The following is a 27,009-nucleotide window of genomic DNA, read 5'->3' as shown; positions in this document are numbered from 1 at the left end:
AATGGTGGTAACACAAATCTGGGGACAATTATAATGACATTGTAGAATGATATCATGTAAGGATATTCTTTGCTCTAGGCCATGGCAATTCCATTTCAAACTGGCTGTAATTTCTTTTTGTATAGACAAGGTCTTAGTTACATTTTCTACACTTCTCCCAGGAACAAGTAGTGATAGGCCCTTCCTTTGGTATCCTCACATGCCAGAAACCTCTCTAATTTTACACACAAAGGAGCAGTGGTTTGATTTTGTGTCATTAAAAAGGGAAGCTGGGTGGTGACCTCTGTGTAATTATACTTCCTTGCCCCACCCATGGTCCTCCTGGATGACCAAGGTGTTTGGAACCATCATTGACCACATTGGGTGGGGAGATCAGCCATGTAAGTTCTCCCACCTGTGAAGGGTGAGGACCATAATTCCAAAATACTTTCCGATTTGCCCGAGGTAATATTACCATACAGCTGATGACTGCTAGCTTGGTAGGAAAGACATTCTCAGGTGTTCTTGGGGTTTTGGTTACCTCACACTTTTTTTAGGTTTATTATTATTATTATTATTATTATTATTATTATTATTATTATTTTACATATGTGTCCTTATCTTCCTATTACCTCCTATCGCCCACACATGCCCCATCCCCTGTTATCTGTGACCATTGATTAGGCTCATATGCATGCACACAAGTCCCTTGGTTGATTTTTTCCTCTCCCTCCTACCGATTCCCTCCTTCCCTGAGGTTTGAGGTTCTGATTGATGTTATTCAGTCTCTGGATCTTTTCTTGTTCATCAGTCTATGTCATTCATTATATTCTACAAATGAGTGAGATCATGTGATGTTTATATTTCTCGGCCTGGCTTATTTCACTTAGCACATTGCTGTCTATCTCCATCCATGTTGTTGCAAATGGTAGAAACTCCTTTTTTACATAGTATTCCATTGTGTAGATGTACCACAGTTTTTTAATCCACTCGTCTGCTGATGGGTGTTTAAGCTGTTCCAAATCTGAGCTATGGTGAATTGTGCTGCTATAAACATAAGGGTGCATATATCCTTACTGATTCGTGTTTCTAGTTTCTTGGGATATATTCCTAAAAGTGGGATCGCTGGGTCAAATGCGAGTTCCATTTTTAGTTTTTTGAGGAAACTCCATACTGTTCTCCACAGTGGCTTCACCAGTCTGCATTCCCACCAGTAGTGTACCTTTTTCTCCTCATCCTCGCCAACACTTGTTGTTTGATGATTTGTTGATGATAGCCATTCAGACAGGTGTAAGATGATAACAATTGTTGTTTTTATTTCAATCTCTCTGATGATTTGTGACTTTCTGCATGTTTTCATGTGCCTCTTGGCCTTCCTTCAGTCTTCTTTTGAAAAGTGTCTATTTAGATCACTTACCCATCTTTTGATTGATGGTTTATCTTCTTTTTCTTAAGTTGTTAGAGTTCTCTGTAAATGTTGGAGATTAAACTCTTATTGTTGATATCATTGGCAAATATGTTCTCCCATGCAATGGGATTTCTTGTTATTTTATTGATGGTTTCCTTTGCTGTGAAAAAGCTTTTTATTTTGACGTAGTCCTATTTGTTTATTTTCTCTTTAGCTTCCATTGCCCTAGGAGCAGTAGCAGTGAAAAAGTTCTTTTGGGATATGTCTGAGATTTTGCTGCCTGTGGATTTCCCTAGTATTTTTATGTTTTCCCATCTTATATTAAATCCTGTATCCATTTTGAGTTTATTTTTACGTATGGTGTAAGTTGGTGGTCTCGTTTCATTTTTTTTTTTTTTTTTGCATGTATCTGTCCAATTTTCTCAACACCATTTGTTGAAGAGACTGTCTTGAATTCATTGTATGTTCATGCCTCCTTTGTCTCATATTAATTGAGCTAGCGGTTTGGGTCCATATCTGGATTCTCTATTTTATTCCATTGGTCTATGTGTCTGTTTTTGTGCCAGTACCAGGCTGTTTTGAGAACAGAGGCTTTGAAATACAGCTTGAAATCTAGTATTTAGATCCCACCTACTTTGTTCTTCTTCTCAGGATTGCTGCAGCAATTTGGAGTCTTTTTTTATTCCAGATGAATTTTTGTTGAGTTCTTTCTACGTCTGTGAAATATGCCGTTGGTATTTTAATGGGGAGTGCATTGAATCTGTAGATTGCTTTGGGTATTATGGACATTTTAATGATGTTGATTCTACCAATCCATGAACACTGTATGTTCTTTCATCTGTTTATAACTTCCTCTATCTCTTTTTTCAGTGCCCTGTGGTTTTCTGCATATAGGTCTTTAATCCTCCTTAGTTAAGTTTACTTCTAGGTACCTTAATTTTTATTTTTTTTTTTTGGTGTGATGGTAAATGGGACTTCTTTTTTACTCTCTTTCTGTAAGTTTATTATTGGTGTATAGAAATGCCATGTATTTCCTGGAGTTAATTTTGTATCCTGCTACCTTGCCAAATTCATTTATTAAGTCTAATAATTTTTGGATGGAGTCTTTAGGGCTTTCTATGTACAGTATCATTTCATCTGCAAATAAGGACAGGTTTGCTTCTTCTTTTCCAATTTGGATGCCTTTTATTTCTTCTTGTCTGATTTCTATGGCCAGTACTTCCGGCACTATGTTGAACAGGAGTGGTGAAAGTGGGCATCCCTGTCTTGTTCCTGTTCTTAGAGAAAATGTTTTTAGATTTTGCCCATTGAGTATGATGTTGGCTGTGGATTTGTCATTTAAGGCTTTTATTATGTTGACGTATGATCCTTGTATTCCTACCTTGCTGAGAGTTTTTACCAAGAAAGGGTGTTGGATTTTGTCAAATGCTTTTTCTGCATCAATTGATATGACTATGTGATTTTATTTCTCAATTTATTTATGTAATGTATCATGTTTATTGATTTGTGAATATTGTACCAACCTTGCATCCCTGGGATAAATTCTACTTGGTCATGGTGTATGATCTTTCTGATGTACTGATGGACCCAATTTGCTAGAATTTTGTTGAGGATTTTGGCATCTATGTTCATGAGGGATATTGGCCTATAATTCTCTTTCATTGTGTTATCTTTATCTGGTTTTGATATTAGGGTGATGCTGGCTTCATAGAAGAAGCTTAGAAGTGTTCCTTCTTCTTGAATTTTCTGGAATAATCTGAGGAGGATAGGTTTTAGTTCTTCCTTGAATGGTTGGTATAACTCCCCTGTGTAGCCTTCTAGCCCTGTGCTTTTTTTATGCTGGAAGCTTTTTGATGACTGCTTTTTCCATATCAGCCTATTGAAATTTGTAGACTCTTTCTGAGAAAGTTTTGGAAGGTTGTATTTTTCTAGGAATATGTCCATTTCCTCTAGGTTGTCCAGTTTGTTAGAATAGAGTTGTTCATAGTATTTTTTTTTTTAACAATCCTTTGTATTTCTGTGGGGTCTGTTGTTATTTCACCTTTTTCATTTCTGATTTTGTTTATTTGGGTCCTCTCTCTTTGCTTCTTGGTGAGCCTAGCTAGAGGTTCATCAATCTTGTTTATCCTTTCAAAGAACCAGCTCTTGGTTTTGTTGATCTTTTGTATTGTTTTTTTTTGTTGTTTGTTTGTTTGTTTGTTTGTTTTGTGTGTGTTGTTTTTTTTTTGGTTTTTTTTTTTATCTCTATATCCTTCAATTCTGCTCTGATGTTTATTATTTCCTTCCTTCTGCTCACTCTTGGTTTTTCTTGTTGCTCTCTCTAATTCTTTGAGTTGTTGAGTTATATGTTTTATTACCATCTTTTCTTGTTTTTTTTTTTTTTTTAGGTAGGCCTGTAGCACTATAAACTCTCAGGACTGCTTTCATTGTGTCCCATAGGAATCTGCAATGCTGTGTTTTTATTGTCTTTAGTCTCAGGATGTTTTTAATTTCTTCTTTGATCTCATTGATAACCCAGTCATTGTTTAGTAGCATGCTATTCAGTTTGAATTTTTTGGAATGTTTTTCTTGTAGTTTATTTCTAATATTATGCCATTGTGGTCTGAGAAAATGCTTGATATGATTTCAATCTTTTTGAATTTGGGGAGACTTTGCTTATAACCCAATATGTGGTCTATTTTTTAAAAAGTCCCATGAGCACTTGATTATGTGATTATGAGAACATATATTATGTGGCTTTGGGGTGAAATGCTCTGAAGATGTCCATTAGGTCCATTTTATCTAGTGAATCATTTAGAATTGCTGTTTCTTTGCTGATTTTTTTGTCTAGTTGATTTATCCAGTGATGTCAGTGGTGTATTAAAGTCCCTACTATGATTGTATTTATGTCGATCTCTCCCTTGATATCTTCCAGGAGGTTTTTTTATGTATTTGGGTGCTCCTCCATTGGGTGCATATATGTTTATCAGAGTTATATCTTCTTGTTGAATTGCTCCCTTTAGTATTATGTAGTGTCCTTCCTTATCTCTTATTAAGGCCTTTACTTTGAGGTCTATTTTAACTGATATAAGTATCACAACCCTAGCTCTTTTATCATTTCCATTTGCCTGAAAACTGTTTTTCCATCCCTTCCCTCTTAGTCTGTGTGAATCCTTTGTTCTGAAATGGTTCTCTGTTAGACAGCAATATATGGGTCATGTTTTCTTATCCATTCAGCTACCCTATGTCTTTTGATTCATGCAAATAATCAAATGCAAATAAAATAAAATTAAAACTTTATTTCCAATAGACATGGTGCTACCAAATCTTTGTATTTGGGATATCCATCTATATTTCCAATGGCCGCATTTTGAAATTCTTTCGGATATCCCTTTGAACATTTTCCATACATAGACAATTTGGATTTTGTATTCCACATGGTCCATATACCATATTTGATATTATAATTTGAAAAAGTTGAGGGCACTGGTCTACATTTGCCTTAACTATACAGTTAATGTCATCTCCTTTTTGTAATTTGGACTCACTAATATCAATAATATGTGAGTCTGAAGCAATCTGCATTTCTGAAGTTCAATGACATGAATTTTAGCTGTTACTTTGCCAAATAAATGGAATTTACATACATATCATTTAAAAGAGCATTCAGCTTAATATTAAAAATCTTGGCTACCAAGTCAGGCCTTTTTAAACTTTTTGTCAGTGTTTTAAATTGTTTATAATATCTGCCCATTTTGGGTTGCACATCATGGTTATGAATAAATAGGGCTTGCCATACTTCATTACAATTGCTATAGCAGCCTGATATTGCTGCAGCATATTTCTGGGACTACCCTCAAAAAACGATAGAAGGATTATCATTTTACCAATTGGCACATTGTCATTTTCAGATCTAGATTTGAGATTATCCATCAAACCACTATATTTTTCAACTCTTAACTTAGATTGGTTTGCTTTAATGAAATTTATCCAATTGTCTTCCATTTTTTAATATGAATCAATAATATACTATTGAGTTAATTTTCCTGCATTTAAAATAGAATTGAACATGTCCTGAACGGAAAGATGAAATCTATAATACCACATTTGTGTGACTCGTGTCTTTATATTTCATCTAGTATTATTGTCGATTACACTGTCATCTCTGAGTCTTAATGCAATATCTGTTCCCCAGCCTTTTTCACCATGTGGAAAAAGAATAGGATATGTCATTGTATATAATGTAGGAAACAGATACTGATTTGTTTCATTTGAGTGGCATTTGGGTTATTAGGATCTGGTTTACAATGAATGATCAAGTCCCTTTCAAAAGGAGGTTCTCCATCTTCATTTTTGCAACCTCGGTTACACAGGGAGAGGTATATCTACCTGGATCACTATTACAATTATATTTAATTGCCATTGTTAATTCTTTGGGAGCAAAACCTTTCACTGCTGCTTCAGATTAGGCTTCCTTTTCTACCTCATGTAACATCTTGTATGATTTTGTTAATTCGTTTATTTCTTGCATGAGACTGTCTTTCTGAGCAAGCTTGTTTTTTTTGGCATTGTTAATCTTTTACTTGTTGCTTCTGCCATATCTAAAATATTGAGTTGAGCAAACATCCAAAAAAACACCATCTGAAGGATGTAAAGTTCTAGTAGAGTGATAAACTTGTCCATGTATTTTAAAATAGTATGGCCCATGTCTTGATGGTGATACAATATTTGCACCCATTGAAACAAAAGCAAAAGAACTATTTATTGAATGAATATTTTCCATGAATTTTTTACTGTCAGAAACTTTGATTATCATTAATTTTTTTAAAAATATGCTGGGTATTCTGGAAAAATGTATATCATTTGGACAAACTTTATTTTTGCTACAACATCAAGTAAATTTCCCATCAGATGGTTTTTCATAGGAGAAGTTTAGAGATAGGCAGAATTGACATGTAACAGCCATTTCACCACAACTATGTTTGATAATTTCATCCTCATTTACTTTGCTGTGAAGGCAGGTCCTACCATTATTGGTATATTTGTCAATGGCTGTCCTTCAGACATATTCTATCAACGACGCTGGCTTCTTTTGGCTTCAGAGGTACATTTTGCCCAATAGTTGGTCTTCAGACATATTCTGTCTTGATGCCAGCCTTTAGGAATCAGGCTCCCTCCTCTCTCCTGTTAGGGTCCCTGTGGGGCCGATTGGGGTGGGGCCAGCTGGGGAGAGGGTTTAGAGGTTGGGGGGTGCTAATTGGCTGCCAGTGAGGGTGGGGCGGGGCGGACAGGGGCGCTGGAGGAGTCCAGAGCTAAAGGCCACAGGGTATTCTTCCAGTCTTTGTGGCTAGTCACTTGGGTTGGTGGCCTGCTCAGTGGCCACTGCTGGGACATGGGCCCAAGTTGGAAGGAGATGGGGAGGGAGCCCAGCCCTAGTAGCGGCACAAGAAGGGCCCGCTGAGGAGCCCTTCTCCGCATCATGACCCTTGGTTGTGGCAGCATCTGCTGGTGATCCTGAGGATGCACTTGAGGCTGACACTCAAGTCCCTATGTCCAGCAGGAGTGGAATTTGCTCCCAATCTTGCAATTGCTTGAACTGAATATTAAAGTAGAAAGGCCAATGTGGTCAAGCTGAATAAACCTCTGTGGGAGGCGACTGTGGCTGATCAGGGGACAGTGCCAGTCAGCGAGCTGCAGGCCCTGCCCCCCATCACCAGGCTGCTGCCATTGCTGGTGGCCTCCCTTTGAGGGAGGCCGATTGGAGGACCCTTTTATTTTATAGAATTATAGTAATGTTATATTAGTATCATGATGATTACTATATAATGTTCATTCTATGAATATTCATGTACAAATTTTATTTAACTACTCATTTCCAGTTCCTTTGTGCATATAACTAAAAGTAGAATTGAAAGGACCACTCTGGCTGTAGTGTTGGGAATGAACTGTGGAGGCACAGGGTAGAATCAGGCATATCTGTTAGAGGTTTTTAAGTGATGATGGTGGCTTGGAGTATGGTGGTAGCAATAAAGGTAGTATGAAATTAATTGATTTTGGATTATTTTAAAGTTAGAGCCAACATTCTCCACTGCAGTTGTTAGCTGTAACCATTTGCCCACACATTTCTCTAGTCTTATAGAGCTGGGTAATGATGGGGGGGCAAGTGTGTAGAGTGGTGATAGCTGGAGCAGTAGAGATAGGCCCACTAAATTTAATAATTTCCACTAGAAATGGGTTGGGGCTGGAGGTTAGTGCCCATTTCCACTTTGAGTTCCAGCATAAGTTCCAGCAGCAGTAAGAGACCAAGTCAACATGTTTATTTTCCATTAGATTGTCATTTTCCCCAGGATATGGAATGCTTTCTCATCTGAATTTCTTCTAGGTCCTGTGTCTGACACATGGTAGGTGCTCAGTAATTTGGAGCGGGAGAGAGATTAGACTAGGGGTGTCGAACTCAATCAGAGAAGGGGCCAAAATCTAAAATCCAGCCTAAATCGCGGGCCGAATGGTTTACTGAACAGTCATAAACTGTCATTGTGATGGAAACGCAGCGGAGTGCAGTGATGACAGTGTGGTGCGGGCCACATTGCAAGGCCTGGCGGGACGGATTTGGCCTGCGGGCCTTGTGTTTGACACATGTGGATTAGACTATGTTCACCTTGTGTTTTTGCATTTCAGTGGGATGTGTTTCTGGAGATTCAAAATTTGTCTTCTTTATCACAATATCACTGAGTTCTAGAATACTACCCGGTACATAATCATTGCTCCATAATGAATGAATGAATAATGAATGAATGTTTGTTCCCTCTGAAATTCTCTTTTACCAGATGTTCTTATAGTTCACTTCCTTTTTGTAGTTTTCAAATGTCACAAACTCAAGGAAGCCTTCTCTCTCCAGTGCCTCTAAATTAGCAGCCCCAGCCCATACATACATACATACTCCTTAATTTTTTTCCTGCTTTTCTCTTTTACTTAGCACATATCACCTTCTCACATACTCTGAATCTTATTAATTATCTTGTGTTTTGTTGGTGCACCTCTGTAATGTTAACCCCTGGCAGTGACTTTGCTGTCTTTTATTTACTGCTGTTATCCTAGGATCTAGAATAGTATCTGGTACATAGCAAATAATCATTATATGTTAAATGAATAAGTGAGCTTTTTTTGCCACCCGCACTCTCACTTCTTGACATTTCTTCTTTCTCATGACCAATACATCTTTCCTATTGCTTATTCAATCAATAAATATTTACTAAAAACTTATATTTAATGCTAGGTTTGGAGCTATGGAACTTGCAAAAGAAGTATTAGGTAAATAACATAAGTTGTTATGTTTGGAGGAACTTTGGAAGATTTTAATTAGAGGATTTCAATATGAGCATGATGGCTTCAGATGTCTGTTCCATAAGCAGCGTGTAAGAGGGGCGGGATGAGAGAAAGAGGTTGAAGTCTATTACATGTGGAGAGCAGTGAGAGAGCTGAGACTTGGTGATGCCAGTGGGAATAGAGTTAGGCCTCTGTATTATATATCCAGTAAGCAATCAACTAATAGAACAAAATAAAGTAAAATGCCAGACATTTTGAAAGGAATAAATCAAGAAAGAGATTGAGGTTAATAAATCATTACCTAAATCTGATCATAGAAAAGTTGAAAAGTATCATTCAGATATTTTATAGATTTTTAAAAATGAAAAATATTTTCATTATATTTTTATAATTATCAGAGGACTCATTTCAAGTGTTTTATATATATATATATAATATTTATATATATAAATATATATATAAATACTATATATATATATATATATATATATATATATATATATATATAAATGAATGAATTTCCAATTGGTTTTAAGACCTTAGAAATGAGGGACATGCATCCAGAGAATGAATTCATCCACATATTTAGTTACAGCTATAATGTAGAAAATTGGTTTTTATTGCTATACATAGTTAAAATTTAAGAAGTTAGTTCTACAGCTTTTTGCTCATGTTGCTGAAATCAGTGTGCTCTTAAAATGAATAAGAAATTGATGATAAATGAATGCATTAAATGAGAGGCATAGTGAGCCACACATTGTCACTACTCATGTCAGTTATAAACTGAACTCCATCTCTACATGACAAGTTACTTCTGGGAGGCTTATGATATCTCTTAGGAAAAGAAAAGGCCACCTTTTTTTCTGACTCTTTATGAGCTCATTAACTCTCAACAATTTTCCACCAGCTAGCAAACATCTAAAATTGCCAAGTGATTCCAAAACTGTATAAAAACAGAGTTAATTTGTGGCAGAAGGAAGGCATTCCCTTTTTGTAGAGTTAAATTTTGTAGAGGTAAGTTTGCATATTTAGGCATAAAAATATGTGTACCGTATTTTCCAGTGTATAAGACGACCGGGTGTATAAGACGACCCCCTAATTTTACAGTTAAAACATAGGTTTAGGCCTATATTCGCTGTATAAGACTACCCCCCACTTCCGAGGCAACACCAGTTCCTTTTTTAATAGATCGCCTCTCAAACTCAGCCAATCCAAGCAGGCTTTTTATGCATGCAAATTATACATGTTCTGTACCCGAAACTACACTGTGTTCTAGTAAAAAGCCTGCTCAGATTGGCCAGAGTCAGAGAGGCGGTCTATTAAAAAAAAGAACTGGTGTTGCCTCAGAAGTGGGGGGTAGTCTTATACAGCGAATATAGTCCTAAACCTATGTTTTAACTATAAAATTAGGGAGTCGTCTTATATGCCGGAAAATACGGTATATCAAAGTTTCTAATAAAACTGTTGTTTTCAAACTAATATTTCAAAATTAGGCATAAAATAATTGTAAAATAGGCATTTCAACTTATCTTTAAACATAAACATGACTTCATAAGAAATGTATTTAATACTAAAATTTATATTGTACTAGAGGGCCAGTGCACAAAATTCATGCATGCGGGGTGGGGTGGGGGGGGTGTCCCTCAGCCCAGCCTGCACCATCTACAATCTGGGAACCGTCAAGGATGTCTGACTGCCCATTTAGGCCCAATCCAGATAGGATTGGACCTAAACGGCAGTCAGACATCCCTCTCACAATCAGGACTGCTGGCTTCCAACTGCTTGCCTGCCTGCCTTCCTGATTGCCCTAACCCCTTCTGCCTGCCAGCCTGATCGCCCCTAACCACTCCCCTGTCAGCCTGATTGATGCCTAACTGCTCTCCTGCCAGCCTTTTTGCTTCTAACTGCCTTTCCCTGCAGGCCTGGTCACCCCTAACTGACCTTCCCTGTAGGCCAGGTTCCCTTCCCCCAACCCCAACTGCTTTCCCCTACAGGCCTGGGTCTCCCCAAACTGCCCTTCCATGCAGGACTCGTTGCCCCCAACTTCCCTCCTCTGCCGGCCTGGTCACCCCTAACTGCCCTCTCTTACAGGCTTGATCACCCCCAACTGCCCTCCCTTGCAGGCCTGGTCCGTCTTAACTGCCCTTCCTTGCAGGCCTAGTGCCTCCCAACTGCCCTCCCCTGCTGTGCTGATCACCCACAACTGCCCTCCTTTGTAGGCTTGGTCCCTCCCAACTGTCCTCCCCTGCTGGCCATCTTGTGGAGACCATCTTGTATCCACATGGGGGCAGCTATCTTGTGTGTTGGAGTGATGGTCAATTTGCATGGTACTCTTTTATTAGATAGGATAGATAACAGAGCGAAGAGAAAGTTAATCATTTAAGAAAAAAAATTTTCATTCACTTTTATTAGATATTGTGTTTTGCCATTTCTAGGAGCAGAAGATCAAATATATTAATAGATAAAATATAGGAGTATAAAGAGCATATCCTGCTTATTTATATAGAATATTTCAAAGTAAGAAAAAAAGTGAGCTAAGTTTGTACGGACTCTCATTTTCTTTTCTTGACTAATTTCAGGCCTTGGAAAGTGAATTTGTTTCTTGCCAACTCCATCAGTGGATTGATCTTATATTTGGCTACAAACAGCGAGGACCAGAAGCAGTTCGTGCTCTGAATGTTTTTCACTACTTAACGTATGAAGGCTCTATGAACCTGGATAGCATCACTGACCCTGTGCTCAGAGAGGTAGGTGGTCAGTCCCATAATTTAAAAAAAAAATCTGTTACCCCTCAAACACACATGTGACTTTCCAGCTCTTTCTGTATAAATTTTTTTCAACATAAATTTTCACAAAATATTTGTATTGAAATTTATTTCAATCCTTGACAAATTTGGAAAAATGAATGTTATATATTAAAACCAAGTAATGAGATCTGCATGTTGTTCCTATATGAATTGCAGACATATATGATAAACTTAAATACCCTTATTTCATTTTACTTCAGAATCTTCATTAACATGCTTAATGACTATGTGTGTAATTAATAAAACATAGTTGAATATTTAAATAAATACTAGGAGCCCAGTGCACAAATTCATGCACCTTGAAAGGAACTTTGGGCCATGAGGCTGTGGTGGGCACAGGAGTGGGTCTTGGCCCATCCTCCACACCTTCACCTGCCTCCTCCCACCATGGCCCTAGGTCCCCTCTCTGCCTGCAGCCCTGCTCCCACCACCACCACTCCCACACACTGATGGCACTGGCCCCGCTCATACCTGCTGATGACGCTGAGCAATTGGGGCCAGCACCAGCAGCGGTGCAAGCAGGGCCAGCAGCATTAGTGGGTGCGAGTGGTGGCAGCTGCCCTGATCACCCCTCAGGAGTAGGGGGAGATAGAGAAGTCCTGAGAATGATCAGGGCCAGCAGCTGCTACTCACACCCGCTGACAGTGCCAAGTGATTGGGGTTGCGAATGGTGGCTCCAGTGCTGGCAGCAGGTGTGAGCACCGGATGGGATTGGGTGGGACTGTGGTGCACAGGAGCAAAGAATTTTCAGTAACCATCAGAGGCTTGATGACAGCAATCGGTGCCCTGCCTTGGTCTGCCATGCCCACTCACCTGCTCCACTATTCTGCCACGGCTAACACCCACCATATTCAGTGCTCTGCTGCCTGCTGCTGAAGCCCACCATGATCCGCATGCTCCCCCTGGTGGTCAGCACACATCAAAGCGACTGGTTGTTCAGTTGATCTGCCATTTAGTCTATTTGCATATTGGGATTTTATATACAGGCAGTCCTCGGGTTACATTGGACTCGATGTACATTGCTTTGTGGTTATGTGGCCATGGGTTACATCAGACTTGATGTGTATCGTTTTGTGGTTATGTGCCCATCTCTCATTTATTTATCAAAGAAACTTCCATTATTTTGACATATGTACATATTTGCTTTATGTTTTTTATTATTTATTTACCGGAAGTAAAGGTCAGGAATCTTTCTTTAATTTTTTTTTTTTTTTTACTGTTTCACTTCATTACTGCTGTGTATGTGCTCCATGTGAGTGATGTAGGTGCTTATGTAGTTGAGTTCCCAACTTATGGTGAAAATTGCATTACGTTGCGCTATAAGAATGGAACTCTGATGTAACCTGAAGACCTACTGTAAATAGATAGATAATAGTTCATATAAAATAATCTGCCAGTGTGTTTTTTTAATAAAAACAAAATTATAACCTTCTAGATAGAATACTCAAAAAATGCATCAATGAAATAGATGAGGCTATAGTATTTTATTCCCATATCTTCTCACCCTAAAATTTTATAGTGAACAGTTGGAAATTATATATTATAACAGCAATTATCAACGTTTTTCATTTCATGGCACACATGAACTAATTATTAAAATTCTGCAGCATACCGAAAAGATGTATTTTTTGCTGATCTGACAAAAATTAGTATAATTTTGATTCATTCACAGTGATTATTATTGTGTTGGCTGTTGTCATTTTTTTATTTGACAATCTAAGAGAAAAGAGGTCAGTGCCCTTGACTAAATAGGTATTGCATGTTTTAAAAATTCTTGTGGCTCACAGGTTGAAAATTGCTGTGTTATAGTATTTGTATAAGTATTTTCAGTGAGAATATTCAGATAAAATATGTAAATCGCTTCCACATTACATAACATGATTTAAGATAGATGAAAAGAATGAACATACAACAGCTGCTACATAAGTGTCACTGCAAGGAAGCTCTATTTCAAGTCTTCTTTCTACCATCTGCTTTATGCAAAACAAGCAATCATTTCTACATTTTCATTCAGCGAAATGCTTTTTAATTTTTAATTTTAGAGGTGGAAAACTTGTAGATTTGGAAAAATAAAGCCTTACAAGAAGAACTTGTATCAAGAAATAAAGTTATTTCTTGCAGACCTCTATAAAAACAAAATGACTTTATTTGTATAGCTTCAAGCCAAGAAGAGGAAAGAGAAGGAACATGCCTCATGATCATTGATCATTGGACCCTATGGCTAATATTCAGAAAATACATTGCAAACATGGTATTAAATACAATATTATAGCATATTATATACACAAGGAGGTAGAATTATTTCCTGAAGCTAGGAGGAAAAAAATAGAGACAGATAATAAATGAATGAGAGAGAAGTCAGATATAATGAAATCAGTTGGTGAAATAGGGATATTCTCTACAAAACATTACACTCACCTAATTTAGTATCTCCCCAGTTGTGTTCAAACTATAAGATTGTTTTGTAGGAGATAATTCTGACTGAGTTTAATTATTTCTCTTAAAAATACACCTTTGCTTAACACACCCAGTTCTATAAACTCCTAACAAACTACATCCTCCTTTTAAAACCAATACTTTAGAATTATTTAAAAAATTATTAAAATAGCTTCTTATTTTATTCCAAGACCAACTCCAAATTACTTTTTTACTTTTAAATATTGTGGACATTTTTGCTCCTGAATATTTTATTATATACTTTATCCATTATAAAGTTCTGTTCTTATAAAGAAAGTTGCAAGATAATCTTCTTGGACAAATACAAATATTTTAAGCTTATTGCATGTAATGAAAGTGCAAGGCACATTAAAATTGACAAAAAGTAGATTTTTTAAATATTTAAATTAGAAAGGAAATTAATGAGAGAAAATGGAATCAGAATTGAGACTTTCTTTACATGTATATAATGTTTATTATTTAAGTCCTTAAAAAAAATACCTGTTTCTACATAATACCACACCATTGCTTTGGACAGCGAAAGAAACAATATATAGGTCTTAATTGTCAAACTGTAGAACTTCCTACTGAGTCACTAGATGGAAATGTGTAATGTAAATTTTTTCTTTTTCTTATGTAGATCATCGGAACATTATGTAACATACTGATCCTGATGGCCTCATAGTGATGCAAACTGTTGAGTGCTAGGGTACATTAGTTCAGGACTCTCTCCTCTAGCACATCACTGCTGAATACTGAGGTTCCATTGGAGAAATCCTGAGAATCATTCTGTAGCATGTATCCTCCTTTCCTAGGCTCCATAGTTGCCTCCCAGACCCAATAATTATTATTTTTCAGAATATTCGGTGAGAAAACATATCCCTGGAACACAAGTTACTTCCTTCCCCAGCCAGGATAGGCCCAAACACACACCAGCAGAGGTGTTTGCCCTGACCCTAGGACCTGTGTCAACTCAACAGATTAAATGTGTCAACAGATGAAGTGATTTTATGGGATATGAGTTAATTTTCTCTTCCCCCACTCCCTACCCTTATCTCCTCTACCACTAGCCTAACATATTCCCACAACAGAAGTTTTGCAGTAACATTTACGAACCAGCAGCAGAGGATAAATCAGCTGAATCCTTGAGTTATCTAATGTGGCCAACTGATTAATCTTACTCCACCTCAGTTGCTCTCTTTATAAAGAAGGGATAATACAGAGCATGTTTTCCAATATAAAAACACTTAGCATCTCCTGTCAGAAGAAAGAACTGTAGAGAAGTAGAACGAAGCAAAGCATAGTCACTGTTTGGTGGTCATCTGTGCCCCCTTACATGCACTGTACCTGGTGTGGAGGTCCTCTGGGAAGCACACCACCTCTTTCAACACATCAGTGTTGACTTTCTGGAGGTCTGCACAGTGGTGCTATGACTCCAGAGAGTTGATACCTATTTACACTCTTGGAAAACAGCAGTGTTCAAAATGTTAATCCTTTTATTAAGCTAAGTGCATTACCTTTATTTGATATTCATCTTAGTATTTTTATACTATTTATTTTAGTATTTTTAAATGGTAAGATGACTACTTTTCACATAAATAAACCAAAGGAATCTCATTACAATTAATCTCCACCAAACTCCAACTAACCTAAGGAAGATGTTTCTTTTAAATCCTTAAATTAAACACTGGTTTAAAAGAGAAATATTTTATATATGAATGTCCCTTTCTTTAGTAAAAAAAAGAAATCCCACATTTTGAACTTTGAAGTTAGAGCTAAAATTGGATAAATAGCTTAAGGTTATTGATTCTTCCTTGACAGGTGAAATCATGAAGCAGCACTAATCACAGCAATTATGGCATTAAAATGTCAAGAAATTAGAGGTCAGAATAACAGATAATTTTCTTCTCTATGAAATATTTAAAATTGACATTTTTTGACAGCTTCAGATTTCTGGTTGAGAAAAATAGGATGGCTTAACTTATTTTATACTTGTAAAGCAGTAATTGATAATCTTTTTCATGATAGCCTCTGGACAGAAACATGACAGAACAGTTCTGGTGCAAAGTTCTTATATGTAAACACTAGATCTGTTGGATATTAGAAATTATTTTAATTGTTTTAAGTCGTGGCTTACATCATAAACTAGAACCTTTTTTCATAAATGAGCTCAACTGGCTAAGTAGTTATTTTAAATATGATAATGAATATTTTTTCTTTTCCATTTTTACATATTAATAAAAAATATGTGATTTTATTTATATTTTCCTACCAAATTATGGCTGAGAAACTCCATCTTATGGCCTTCTTAGGTTAGTAATTATCTGGTTCCACAGTTTTCTACCTCCTTGCTACTCAAATGTGGTCCAAAGACCACCAATATCAGCATCACCTTGGAACTTGTTTGAACTTCAGACTCTCAGGCCTCCCTGAATTAGAACATGCATTTAAGGAGGTCCTAGCTGACTTGTTTGGAATAGAAAACCTAACAAAGTACTGCTCTAGTAAAAGAGTGTTAGAATGGCCTACTAAACTTTATTTCCCTACAAAAGTAGAGAGAATGCTGTAATAAACCCCCAGGTACTCATCACCCAATTTTAAAAAATTGAACTCTTATTTTATCTATACCCCTACTCTCACCCCTCAACTACTAGTATTTTCAAATGCCATATCCATCTCATCACATCTAATACACTGTTTCCTTCCCCATCCCATGGGCATCTGGGAATATCTAGGGAAAAGAATCAAGCAGGTTTATTTTGGCGGAAATAAAATCTCCCCAAGCATTTAATATACATTCCAAGTAAAAACAAACAAACAAACAAAGATGAACTTAGCCTAAAGCTCTTATTAAATGATTTTCCAACAGTTCTCCTGAATCTCAAGTCAAGTTTTCTTTAGTCCCACTCTTTTCTAGGAGTATAAAAATAACAGAATAATTACTAATGCTTATTTATTTCCAGGATGATATTCTTCTTACTTCCAAAGCGATTCTTAAAAATTTAAGGGATAACTAATGTGTATTTTCATTTTATTAAGCTGTGTTAAATTATTTTTAATATCTTAATCACTTTTATTAATGTAAACTTATTAGTCTTAGTCTTTTCCCATATAAAACAAAACAGTGAAGAAAAGAATTAGTTCATGAAAAAAATTATCAAGGATATAACAAGATATGTAAAATTTGTTGTTAAAATGCTTCATGATGGCCCAAACCAGTTTGGCTCAGTGGATAGAGTGTCGGTCTGCAAACTGAAAGGTCCCAGGTTTGATACCGGTCAAGGGCATGTACCTTGGTTGCGGGCACATCCCCAGTAGAGGGTGTGCAGGAGGCAGCTGGTCGATGTTTCTCTCTCATCAACGTTTCTAGCCCTCTGTCCTTCTTCCTTCTTCTCTGTGGAAAGTCAATAAAATATATTTTTAAAAAATAAATAAAATAAAATGTTTCATGATGGATATTTATTTATTAAAAGTAAAAATACCACAATAATATTAACTAACTTCTACTTCTAGATTTAAATCTATTTATGGGTTTTCCTTGTTGACACTATTACAAATGTTCCCCATTTCCTTCCCCTCTTTGCCCACTTCCATCCAGTATTCCTGCATCTGGCCTTCATCACACTGTTGTCTGTGTCCATGGGATATTCATATGTGTTCTTTGGCTAATTTCTTCACCCTCTTTCATCTAGTCCTTCCCTTTCTCCTCCCCTCTGACATCTGTCAGTCTATTCCATACATCTATGCCTCTGGATCTATTTTGTTAGTTTATTTTGTCCATTAGATCCCACTTATAAGTGAGATCATGTGGTATTTGTCTTTCTCTGACTGGCTTATTTCACTTAGCATAATAATCTCCAGATTTGCCTTGCTCGGTGGTTGAGCATCAACCCATGCACCAAGAGAACATTCATTTGATTCCTGGTCAGGGCACATGCCTACATTGTGGGCTTTATTTCCAGTAGGGGACATGTAGGAGGCAGCTGATAGATAATGTTTCTCTTTCATCGATGTTTCTATCTCTTTATGCCTTTCCCTTCTTCTATCTCTAAAAATAAAAAAACATAATAAATAATAATAATAAAATAGGGAACTCACACATCTTAACAAAAGAAAGATAAACAATCCAGTAAAAAAAAAAGGGGGGGGGGGCAAAACACCTAGATACTTTTCTAACGTGGACATAGAGAAGGCCAAGAGATATATGGAAACATGCTCAAAGTCACTAATCACCTGAGAGATGCAAATCAAAAGGACAGTGAATACCACTTCACATCTGTCAGAATGGCTATCATCAACAAATCGATAAACGACAAATGCTAACAAGGATGTGGAGAAAAAGGAATCCTCATGCACTGCTTGTGGGATTGCAAACTGGTGCAGCCACGGTGGAGAACAGTATGGAGTTTCCTCAAAAAAATTAAAAATGCAACTCCCATTTGACCCAGTAATCCTACTTCAAAGAATATATTCCAAGAAATCAGAAACACCAATCAGAAAGGATATATTTCCTATGTTCATAGTAGCACAATTCACCATAGCTAAGATTTGGAAACAGCCTAAGTGCCCATCAGCAGGTGAGTGATTAAAAACTGTGGTATATCTAACAATGGAATACTATGCTGCTATAAGAAGAAAGGAACTCCTACCATTTGCAACAGCATGGTTGGAACTGGAGAGCATTATGCTAAGCGAAATAAGCCAGCCAGAGAAAGATAAATATCACATGATCTCACTCATTTGTGGAATATAGTGAGCAATATAAACTGATGAACAAAAATAGATCCAGAGACAAACATGGAACAGACCGTCAAACCTCAGCAGGAATGTAGGGGAGTGTGGGGGGTGGTAAGAGATCAACCAAAGGACTTGTATGCATGCATATAAGCATAACCAATGGACACAGACACTAGGGGGTTAGGGCATGTGATGGGAGTAGGGGTAGCCAGGGAGAGGTCAATGGAGAAAAAAGGAGACATATGTAATACTTTAAACAATAACAAATTAAAGAAAAATAATAATTTATATCTTGATATCAAAATATCTACAATTGATAATGCCAAACTAGAAAATTATTTACATGACTTCTCTTTGACAATGTGAAGTATACACATATTTGCCTATCATAAAAGTCTAATTTGCTCTCAAACTTTTAGAACAGATATGTCATTTATTTATAAATACAAACACATTTATGCTAGAAATATTACTAGAAGTCAGAAAAAAAATGTGTTGTTTTTAATTTAATTTTATGTTGCTAATATTTCTTTGTTTTCTTAGATAATATTTTCTTAGATTTTCAATATTTTTTTTTTACCTGACAGGAATAATTATGCATACCTTTGGATGTGCTATAGTGAAAATTTGCCCATGGTTCACTTCAGTTTTCATTTTATTTTCTTGCTGAAATATTCCTTGCTATTACAGAGAACTGTCATAATAGGTATGTCAGGAACAAACCTGAAAGATGTGTATTTAACTAAAACAGCTCTAATGCTGGCTTTCCTTATGAATTAATAAAATTTATAAGGAAGAATATTAATCCACTTCTCATCCCAATTATCTAAATGAAGGTTTTCATAATGACAACATTGATGGCCTCTACAAGCATTTTTATACATTCTATGAATTTGTTATCCTTTGTTTTTCTTTCCCTACTTCTGACTTCATTATTTGATATGACAAGTGATATCAACACCACCCTTTGGGATCACTTGAGGGGGTTGTAACACAATGTTGTCTATTTATAAGTGCCATGATGCCTAACTGTCTTCATAAGAGGGATCTTCAGGTTTCTTCTGGCCAAGTATTCTGAGACATGATTAACAAATGATCAACAGAACATCTGATAAACATTTCTTAAAACTATCTTAATTCTCTCCCCATAATTACGAGTTTTATTAACCTAAAATAATTAATAAATTAAAAAACAAATAAAAATAAAAATAAAATTCCTGCATTTTTTAAAATTGGTATTGTTGAGGGTATTAAGATGTTTCATCATTTCCCACCCGCCGTTGTCCCCTCCACCAGGTTCCTGCCCTGCCCCTAGCGTTCACCACCCTATTGTCTGTGTTCATAGGTAATGCATATATGCATATTAATTAGTATCTTTGTTTAATATCTTCCCACCCCCTGCTTATCTCCATCCCCCTTCCCTCTGAGATTCATCCTCTGTTCCACATTTTCATGCCTCTGGTTCTATTTTTATTCACCAGTTTATTTTGTTCATTAAATTCCTTGTTCATTTGTTTTGATTTTTAGATTCAATTGTTCATAGATAGGTATTTGTTGCCATTTTATTATTTATATTTTATATCTTTCCTCCTCCTCTTCCTCCTCATCCTCCTCCTCCTTATTCTTCTCCTTATTCTTATTCTTCTCCTTATTCTTATTCTTATTCTTCTCCTTATTCTTATTCTTATTCTTATTCTTATTCTTATTCTTATTCTTATTCTTATTCTTAAAGAATACCCTTCAACATTTTCATGTAACACTGGTTTGGTGATGATGAACACCTTTAGCTTTTTTTTGGTCTATGAAGCTCTTTATCTGACCTTCAATTCTAAATGATAGCTTTGCTGGATAGAGTAATATTGGTTGTAGGTCCTTGCTATTCATCACTTTGCATATTTTTTGCCACTCCCTCTGGTTAAATGGGTAAATTTGTTATGTATGTTTTACCACAATTTAAACAATTTTAAAAGATATCAGAGAGAGTTTAATAATGGTCTTATTCATGGAGATATGGGCAGGGTGAAGTGGATGAACAAAAGAAGCTGAATCACCCAGGGATATTTACCCCTAGTCCTGAGGTTACAAGGGAGCCATTACCAGAAACTGGAAAGAGAAGTAGCCTTGGGAAAGTGGTCACCTAACAGGAATTGTGACCTCAGATAGAGGAATGCATCCTAGCTGCTGCCAAATTGTCTGCAGGGACCGTATAATAAATTCTTCACCTTCCTATCTCCTGTCCTGAACTTTAATTGCAGTGGGAAGCCAGAGAGCAGGAAGCACCAGGGATGCAGTGCCTGGAGTCTAGTTCTCCAGGAGCAAGGAAATGGTCCAGCTAACCTCTCTGTTCCCCCTGAGCAAGTCACTGCTCTAGGATGAGAAGACTTATCTAAAGCATCCAGAGTAGGACAGCCACTACCTACTACATTAAAAATACATGCACTTTTGCCATGGCTGGTTGCTCAGTGGTTAGAGCAATCGCCCTCATGCCAAATGGGCGTGGGTTCAATTCCTACTCAAGGGCATGTACCTGAATTGCAGGTTCACTCCCTCTTCCCTCTCCCCCACCCCCATCCCTGTCGGAGCACGTATGGGAGGCAACCAGTCGATCTATCTTACATCTCACGTGAATCTCTCTCTCTCTCTCTCTCTCCCTCTCTCTCTCTCTCCTTTTCTCCCTTCTTTCCTCCCTTCCTCTTCCTCCCTCCCTCCTTTCCACTCTTTCTAAAAAGCAATGGAAAAAATATCAAGTAAGGATTAACAAAAAATACATGCACTTTCAATGAAGCACATTCTACTGTAGGCTAATTGATATAAATGAAAGTTATGTTCCTACAGCATCTCATCAATATTATAAGGAAATGATATTTAATGAAACAATGTTATTCAAAGACCTGCTGAAAAATTGAGGAACCCAAAATTTGCATTGACCTAATTTGAAGAAAATGTTCTGGACAGAGCATTTTATATCCAATGGATAGGGGTGCTTGTTTTTTCACATTTATTATTTGTTAAGTCAATTATGTAATATTATCATTGCAAAGAGGAAATACAAAGTAGCAGGAAGATAAAGCCCTCTTCATTGTTTTAGATTTATACTAAAAGAATAAAAGCAAGCATTGGAGCAGGTAAATGAACAAATCAGACACTACTCCTTCATATTTTCTAGCACAGTCTGATAGTTAAAGCAAATGTGGTTCTTTTTAATTGACTTACCAAATATTTGCTTAAATATTCTAATAACTTTGCTGGTACAGTGTAGACTTAGGTTTAATGCAGCTGATGGTTAAAACAAAGGAAACATGTTTGTTCTTCTATTTTGTAGCTAGTATGAAAAATTAGAAGCAGATGGATATAAAATAGAATTTTAATATTTATATAGTTTAATGTCTATAAAGAAAGAACTAACAAACTGAAGATATTATTGTTTGATTTATGTTGGTCCTGTTTTTCCAGCATTAAAAAGTAATGCTTTGTATGATCTTATTTTATTATATTACAATAATACACCAGAAACAAAGCTTATCAGTTAAAATATAGTCTGCCATTAAGTAATCTTTTCTTTAATGTTGTAGACTTCTCAAAAACCCATTGTTTTTGTTTTTCTATTTGGTATAGAATTGGTAGACTTGGAGATAGAACAGAAAGATTATATAAATCGCATATATTTTTAGTTTTATGTCAAATTTTTATGGTTTTTTTTGTACAAAGAATAGTATCTACTTTAAAGCAGTAACATAAGATCATTTTGTTTTAATAAAATTTTTATTTTATTTTATTTTCTCCATCACCATTTATCCCCTCTATGCCCTCTTCCACCTCCACCCACCCCCGACCCCCATCAGAGCTGTCTGCCTACTCTCTGTCTATGAGTCTGAATAAGAAATATACAGTGAAATAATATAATACTGAGGAAATTATTTTGAAATTTCTTCTCTGTGCTCCCAGGCAATCACTTTTACAAATTTTTCCTTGAATTTTCTGAAAACCTATCTATATATATAAAAGCCTAAGCTACCAAATGACCAAACGACTGGTCAACCAGTCACAATGATGCACACTGACCACCAGGAGGCAGATGCTCAATGCATAATCTGTCCCCTGGTGGTCAGTGCTCTCCCACAGTGGGAGTGCAGTTCAGCTGACCAAAGGGCACCAGGCACCAGGCTCATGGCTGGCAAGCACAACTGCGGTGGCACAAGCCTCTCCCACCTCCATGGCTGCACTAACAAGCAGCAGTTGTAGAGGGGTTTGGATGAGCTGGAGTGATGCAGCTTTGGGCCAGGCTCCTCCCTGGCTACCTGCTGCTTCATGCACTACTACATTCCTTGGTGGATGTTGGTCTGCTGGTTTTGTCCCAAACCCTGGGGCCAAAACCAGCAGTCCGACATCCCTTGATGGGTCCTGGATTGGGAAAGGGTATAAGCCAGGCTGAGGGATCCCACCAGTGCACAAATTCAAGCATCGGGCTTCTCGTTCTTAATAATTGTCTAGCGATGTGGACATAGTCTAACATATATATAGTTTTAATATATTTTATTGATTTTTTACAGAGAGGAAGAGATAGGGATAAAGAGTTAGAAACATTGATGAGAGAGAAACATTGATCAACTGCCTCTTGCACACCCCCCAACCAGGGATGTGTCCACAACCAGGGTACTTGCCCTTGACCGGAATTGAACCTGGGACCCTTCAGTCCACAGGCCGATGCTCTACCCACTGAGCCAAACCAGTTTTGACTAGTCTGATATTTTGTATTGTGAGTAGCATAATCTGAAGTACTTCATAAAATGCTGACTTTTCTGGAAAACAATTTAAAAAATTGTACACACCAAGAAAAATAGATAAAACTGGTCATTTAACAGCCACCTTATTAGCTTCCTCATATAGTCTCTCTCCTGGCTCTTAGACCTGATGCCACTTCATCTGAAAGACAATACTAAATAACACTTAATAAAAAAAAGTACAACAAGCTTCTACAGGAGAAAAATGTATCTGGTTAAATTTAGCTGCATTGTGGAAAAGACAAGTAACCAAAGTTTGTATCTACTAGTAAATATAATGAGAGGGGAATCTACTAGCACACTTATTCACTTAAAAAGTAATTTTTTTCTTTCAGAAATTTTTGAATTTATTTGAAGATTGTTCTGAACTTTGACTTACTATCACTGCATTCATTGTTACCTTGACTGTGAGGTCTTTCATATTAATATGCACACATATATTGATAATATCCATACCCCACAGCATATTTTTCCTCTTCTGAAGATTTAATCCCAGTTACACATATCTTTATTCATAAAGGAGATAGGATTTTCTTGGGAGGGAAGTCAAGAAGGGGAAAAAAAACAAAAAACAATTAAGCAAGACATGGAGCAGGTAAAAAAAAATAATAAATAAGACACATGTCACAGCTACGTGCAGCACATATGGCCCCTCATGCAAATAAAAAAAAGACACCCTCTTTAGGAAGATGGATTACAAAAAGTGCAGCTTTTTCTGGCAATTGAGGTAGATTTTATCCTTTATTTGTTCCCTAATTAAATACTGTAGTACAGGGCATAGATTACACAGCCATACACAGTGGAAGATTACTAGCAAGAGCTTGTGAAAAGTAAGTCAGAAAACAGAGCTGAATAAAAGTTACACGTCATACATCTGTATGAAATCTGAAAATTACTGTTCGAATTCACTTAGTTTGTTCCCCTATGCATAACTTAGTTTACATTCTTCTTTGCTTTTCTTCCTACTTAATTATCATTAAGAAGTTATTTGAAGGTGTTTTAATATATTTGGAAATTATTAATAAAAAAAATTCTACACTGCAAAAAATATTTGATATTTAATGCTGTGGACTAGCTAATTCCTACTTAACCTTCAGACCTCAGTTTGTGCCCTTTTTCTGAAAGTCTTTTTTCTAATAGTTCTACTGTACCTACTTCCTACTTTTACCCTGAGTCTGATATACAATCACTCCCCTCGGCTCCCTGGCATTCTTGGCTGGCCTCCGCTGTGGTCCTTCTACCTGCCATGCACCCTGATTTACTAACTCATCTTATGACCTTAGAGGTTTAAACCTTCCTGATGTAGTCTGGTTTCTGATTTTGTATTCCTTGGCATAGAGTAACAACTTAACAAATCTTTGTCAGTTATTTTTGCAGTACTGAATTGTAAAAAGTAAAGAACTCTTAAGTTTTCTCTACCGTGCTTTTCTTCTTCTAGGCTATCTTTCAGATTTTGCACAAATATCCCACAATTGCCCCACTTCTAAATGTAGTAAATATTTTGGACTCTGTAGGACTAAATCACAGTCCTGACTTGCAGTGATTCAGACCAAACAATCAAGTGAAGAATTGTGTTGAACTCCACAATAAAGAGGAGTGCTGTGAGAATACGGAGGACATTCACTATGATTAGAGAGTCTGGGAAGGAGCTAGAACCCTGCCCAACATCCTCCTAAAGGGAGGGTCTTCTCCTCTATCAGAGAGTAATTAGAATAACTGCACCTATTCTCCATTGGTTGTACATCCTTGTGCACTCTTCCTTCTCCATAATAAAGAAGACATGGATGGCATATTAAAAGTGGGGGAGCATAGAAAACACATGATGGGGAGAAGGTGAAGAAAGTAAGTAGGCGCTCACTTTCCATTTATACATTTTGGTAATGACAAGAAACAGAATTTAGGAGAAACAGAGTGCTTTTTAAAGATTGGAAAGACTTTTTTTTTAATCCTCACCTAAGATTATGTTTTTATTTATTTTAGTGAGAGAGAAAGAGAGAGAGAGAGAGAGAGAGAGAGAGAGAGAGAGAGAGAGAGAGAGAGAGAGAAAGATGCTTTCCCTTAACGAGGTATCAACCTGTGCCCTGACCAGGAATTGAATTTGCAACTTTTTGGTGGATGGGACAATGCTCCAGCCAACTGAACCCCTGTCCAGGGCAAGACTTATACATTTTTAAATTAGAGGATAAGGAGTTATTAGAAGGCAGAATTACAAGATAGCTAAAAGGTAATGATTAGAATCAGAACCTTTAGATCACAAAGAAGAGGAATTCGGTTTAGACTAACAAGAAATAAATGGTCAATGTATGAATAGATGGCGTAATAAAAAGGTAAAATTGATCACAACTTAAAATTTATCCTGATTCCATTTGGGATTCATTTAAAACATATATGTATGTGTATTCTACTTTAGTCCAAAAAGGATCAAAGACAGGACCCACTGAAGAGTGGAAGATTTCTGGAAATTAAATCAGTTTCATAATATTTTCTAGTATAATTTTAATACTTTCCTTTCAGAAAAACATTAAAGTAAAGCAAAGCATGTTTGTTGATTCATTCCTTTTAGAAACATTTAAGTTGCTAAGAACCTGCTAAGTTCAAGGCACTGATCCAGAGATTTAAATGTGTTTAATTTTATCCTTGTCTCCCTAGTCCCTCCCTGGTCCTCTTTCTTAAGGAATAAAAGCACAAGCAATAGTATCTATTGTCAGAGAGACTTGAGCTCTTCATTATACATTGAGCTAGGTATTGGACATTTTCTAATCATGACAGCTTTAACAATAAAAGTACTCATTTTCTCAATAATTCTCAAGTGTTTGTTATTAATAATGTGAACCTAGCCAGAAATGATCATTTCCCCATTACACAATCATAAATCTTGCCTTCAGATGATAAATTATGCTGTTTGAGTACAATTAAGGTAAATAGTCACACTTTGCATATGTGTGGACACCATGCAAATAAATGTATACATTAAAATTGGGCACCACTTAAAGAGATTTAATAATTTATCCTAATGTTTCTGCAAGTAAAAGAACCAAAGCCCCATTTATGCTAAAATCTGGCAAATAATGATGCATTCATGGTTAATATTGCTAGTAAATTTGAAAATTAACACTTTTATTGAAAAGTATTTTCTTGAATTGCAGCTTAAGAGGACATGTTGTTAAATTTAAGTACTTTATAAATGAGAATTGTAGATAGTAATATAATTAGTGGCAGTATTGTGTTGAGAGCTATCTATCAACTTACCTGCACTCAGCAATGATTTTCATATTTCACTTTTATATGCAACAAAATGGCACATTATTTAGGAGGGAAATTAGCATGATAACAGAGTAATTATCATAGTAAATAATGTGGTTCTCCTTGCTAAATTAAATTACATATAATATTTCAGAAAATTACTTCCATTAGTCTACCTTAATATATTGAAATATTTTGCCTATAAAATTTACATATAGAAGATATACTTAGTTTTCAAGATTATCTCTTTGACATATATACAATAACAAGTATACAGTCCAGATAATATGGGGTCTAAAATAATTTTTATTCA

The 27,009-nt window shown here is 36.4% G+C and overlaps 1 protein-coding gene across 6 annotated transcripts in view; it reads left to right on the top strand.

Moving 5' to 3' along the window:
• NBEA (neurobeachin) overlaps nt 1-27,009 on the top strand; it is a 798,235-nt gene that overhangs the window by 729,529 nt on the left and 41,697 nt on the right. For all 6 annotated transcript variants that reach the window (XM_036455167.2, XM_036455161.2, XM_036455163.2 and 3 more), the window contains one exon: nt 11,272-11,439. In XM_036455167.2, the coding sequence (XP_036311060.1) occupies nt 11,272-11,439 (168 nt within the window). The remainder of the gene's footprint in view (nt 1-11,271; nt 11,440-27,009) is intronic.

The sequence above is a fragment of the Pipistrellus kuhlii genome, unplaced genomic scaffold, assembly GCF_014108245.1.
Source record: "Pipistrellus kuhlii isolate mPipKuh1 unplaced genomic scaffold, mPipKuh1.p scaffold_m20_p_3, whole genome shotgun sequence".
Lineage (NCBI taxonomy): Eukaryota > Metazoa > Chordata > Mammalia > Chiroptera > Vespertilionidae > Pipistrellus > Pipistrellus kuhlii.
This window is presented reverse-complemented; position numbering and strand designations above follow the sequence as displayed.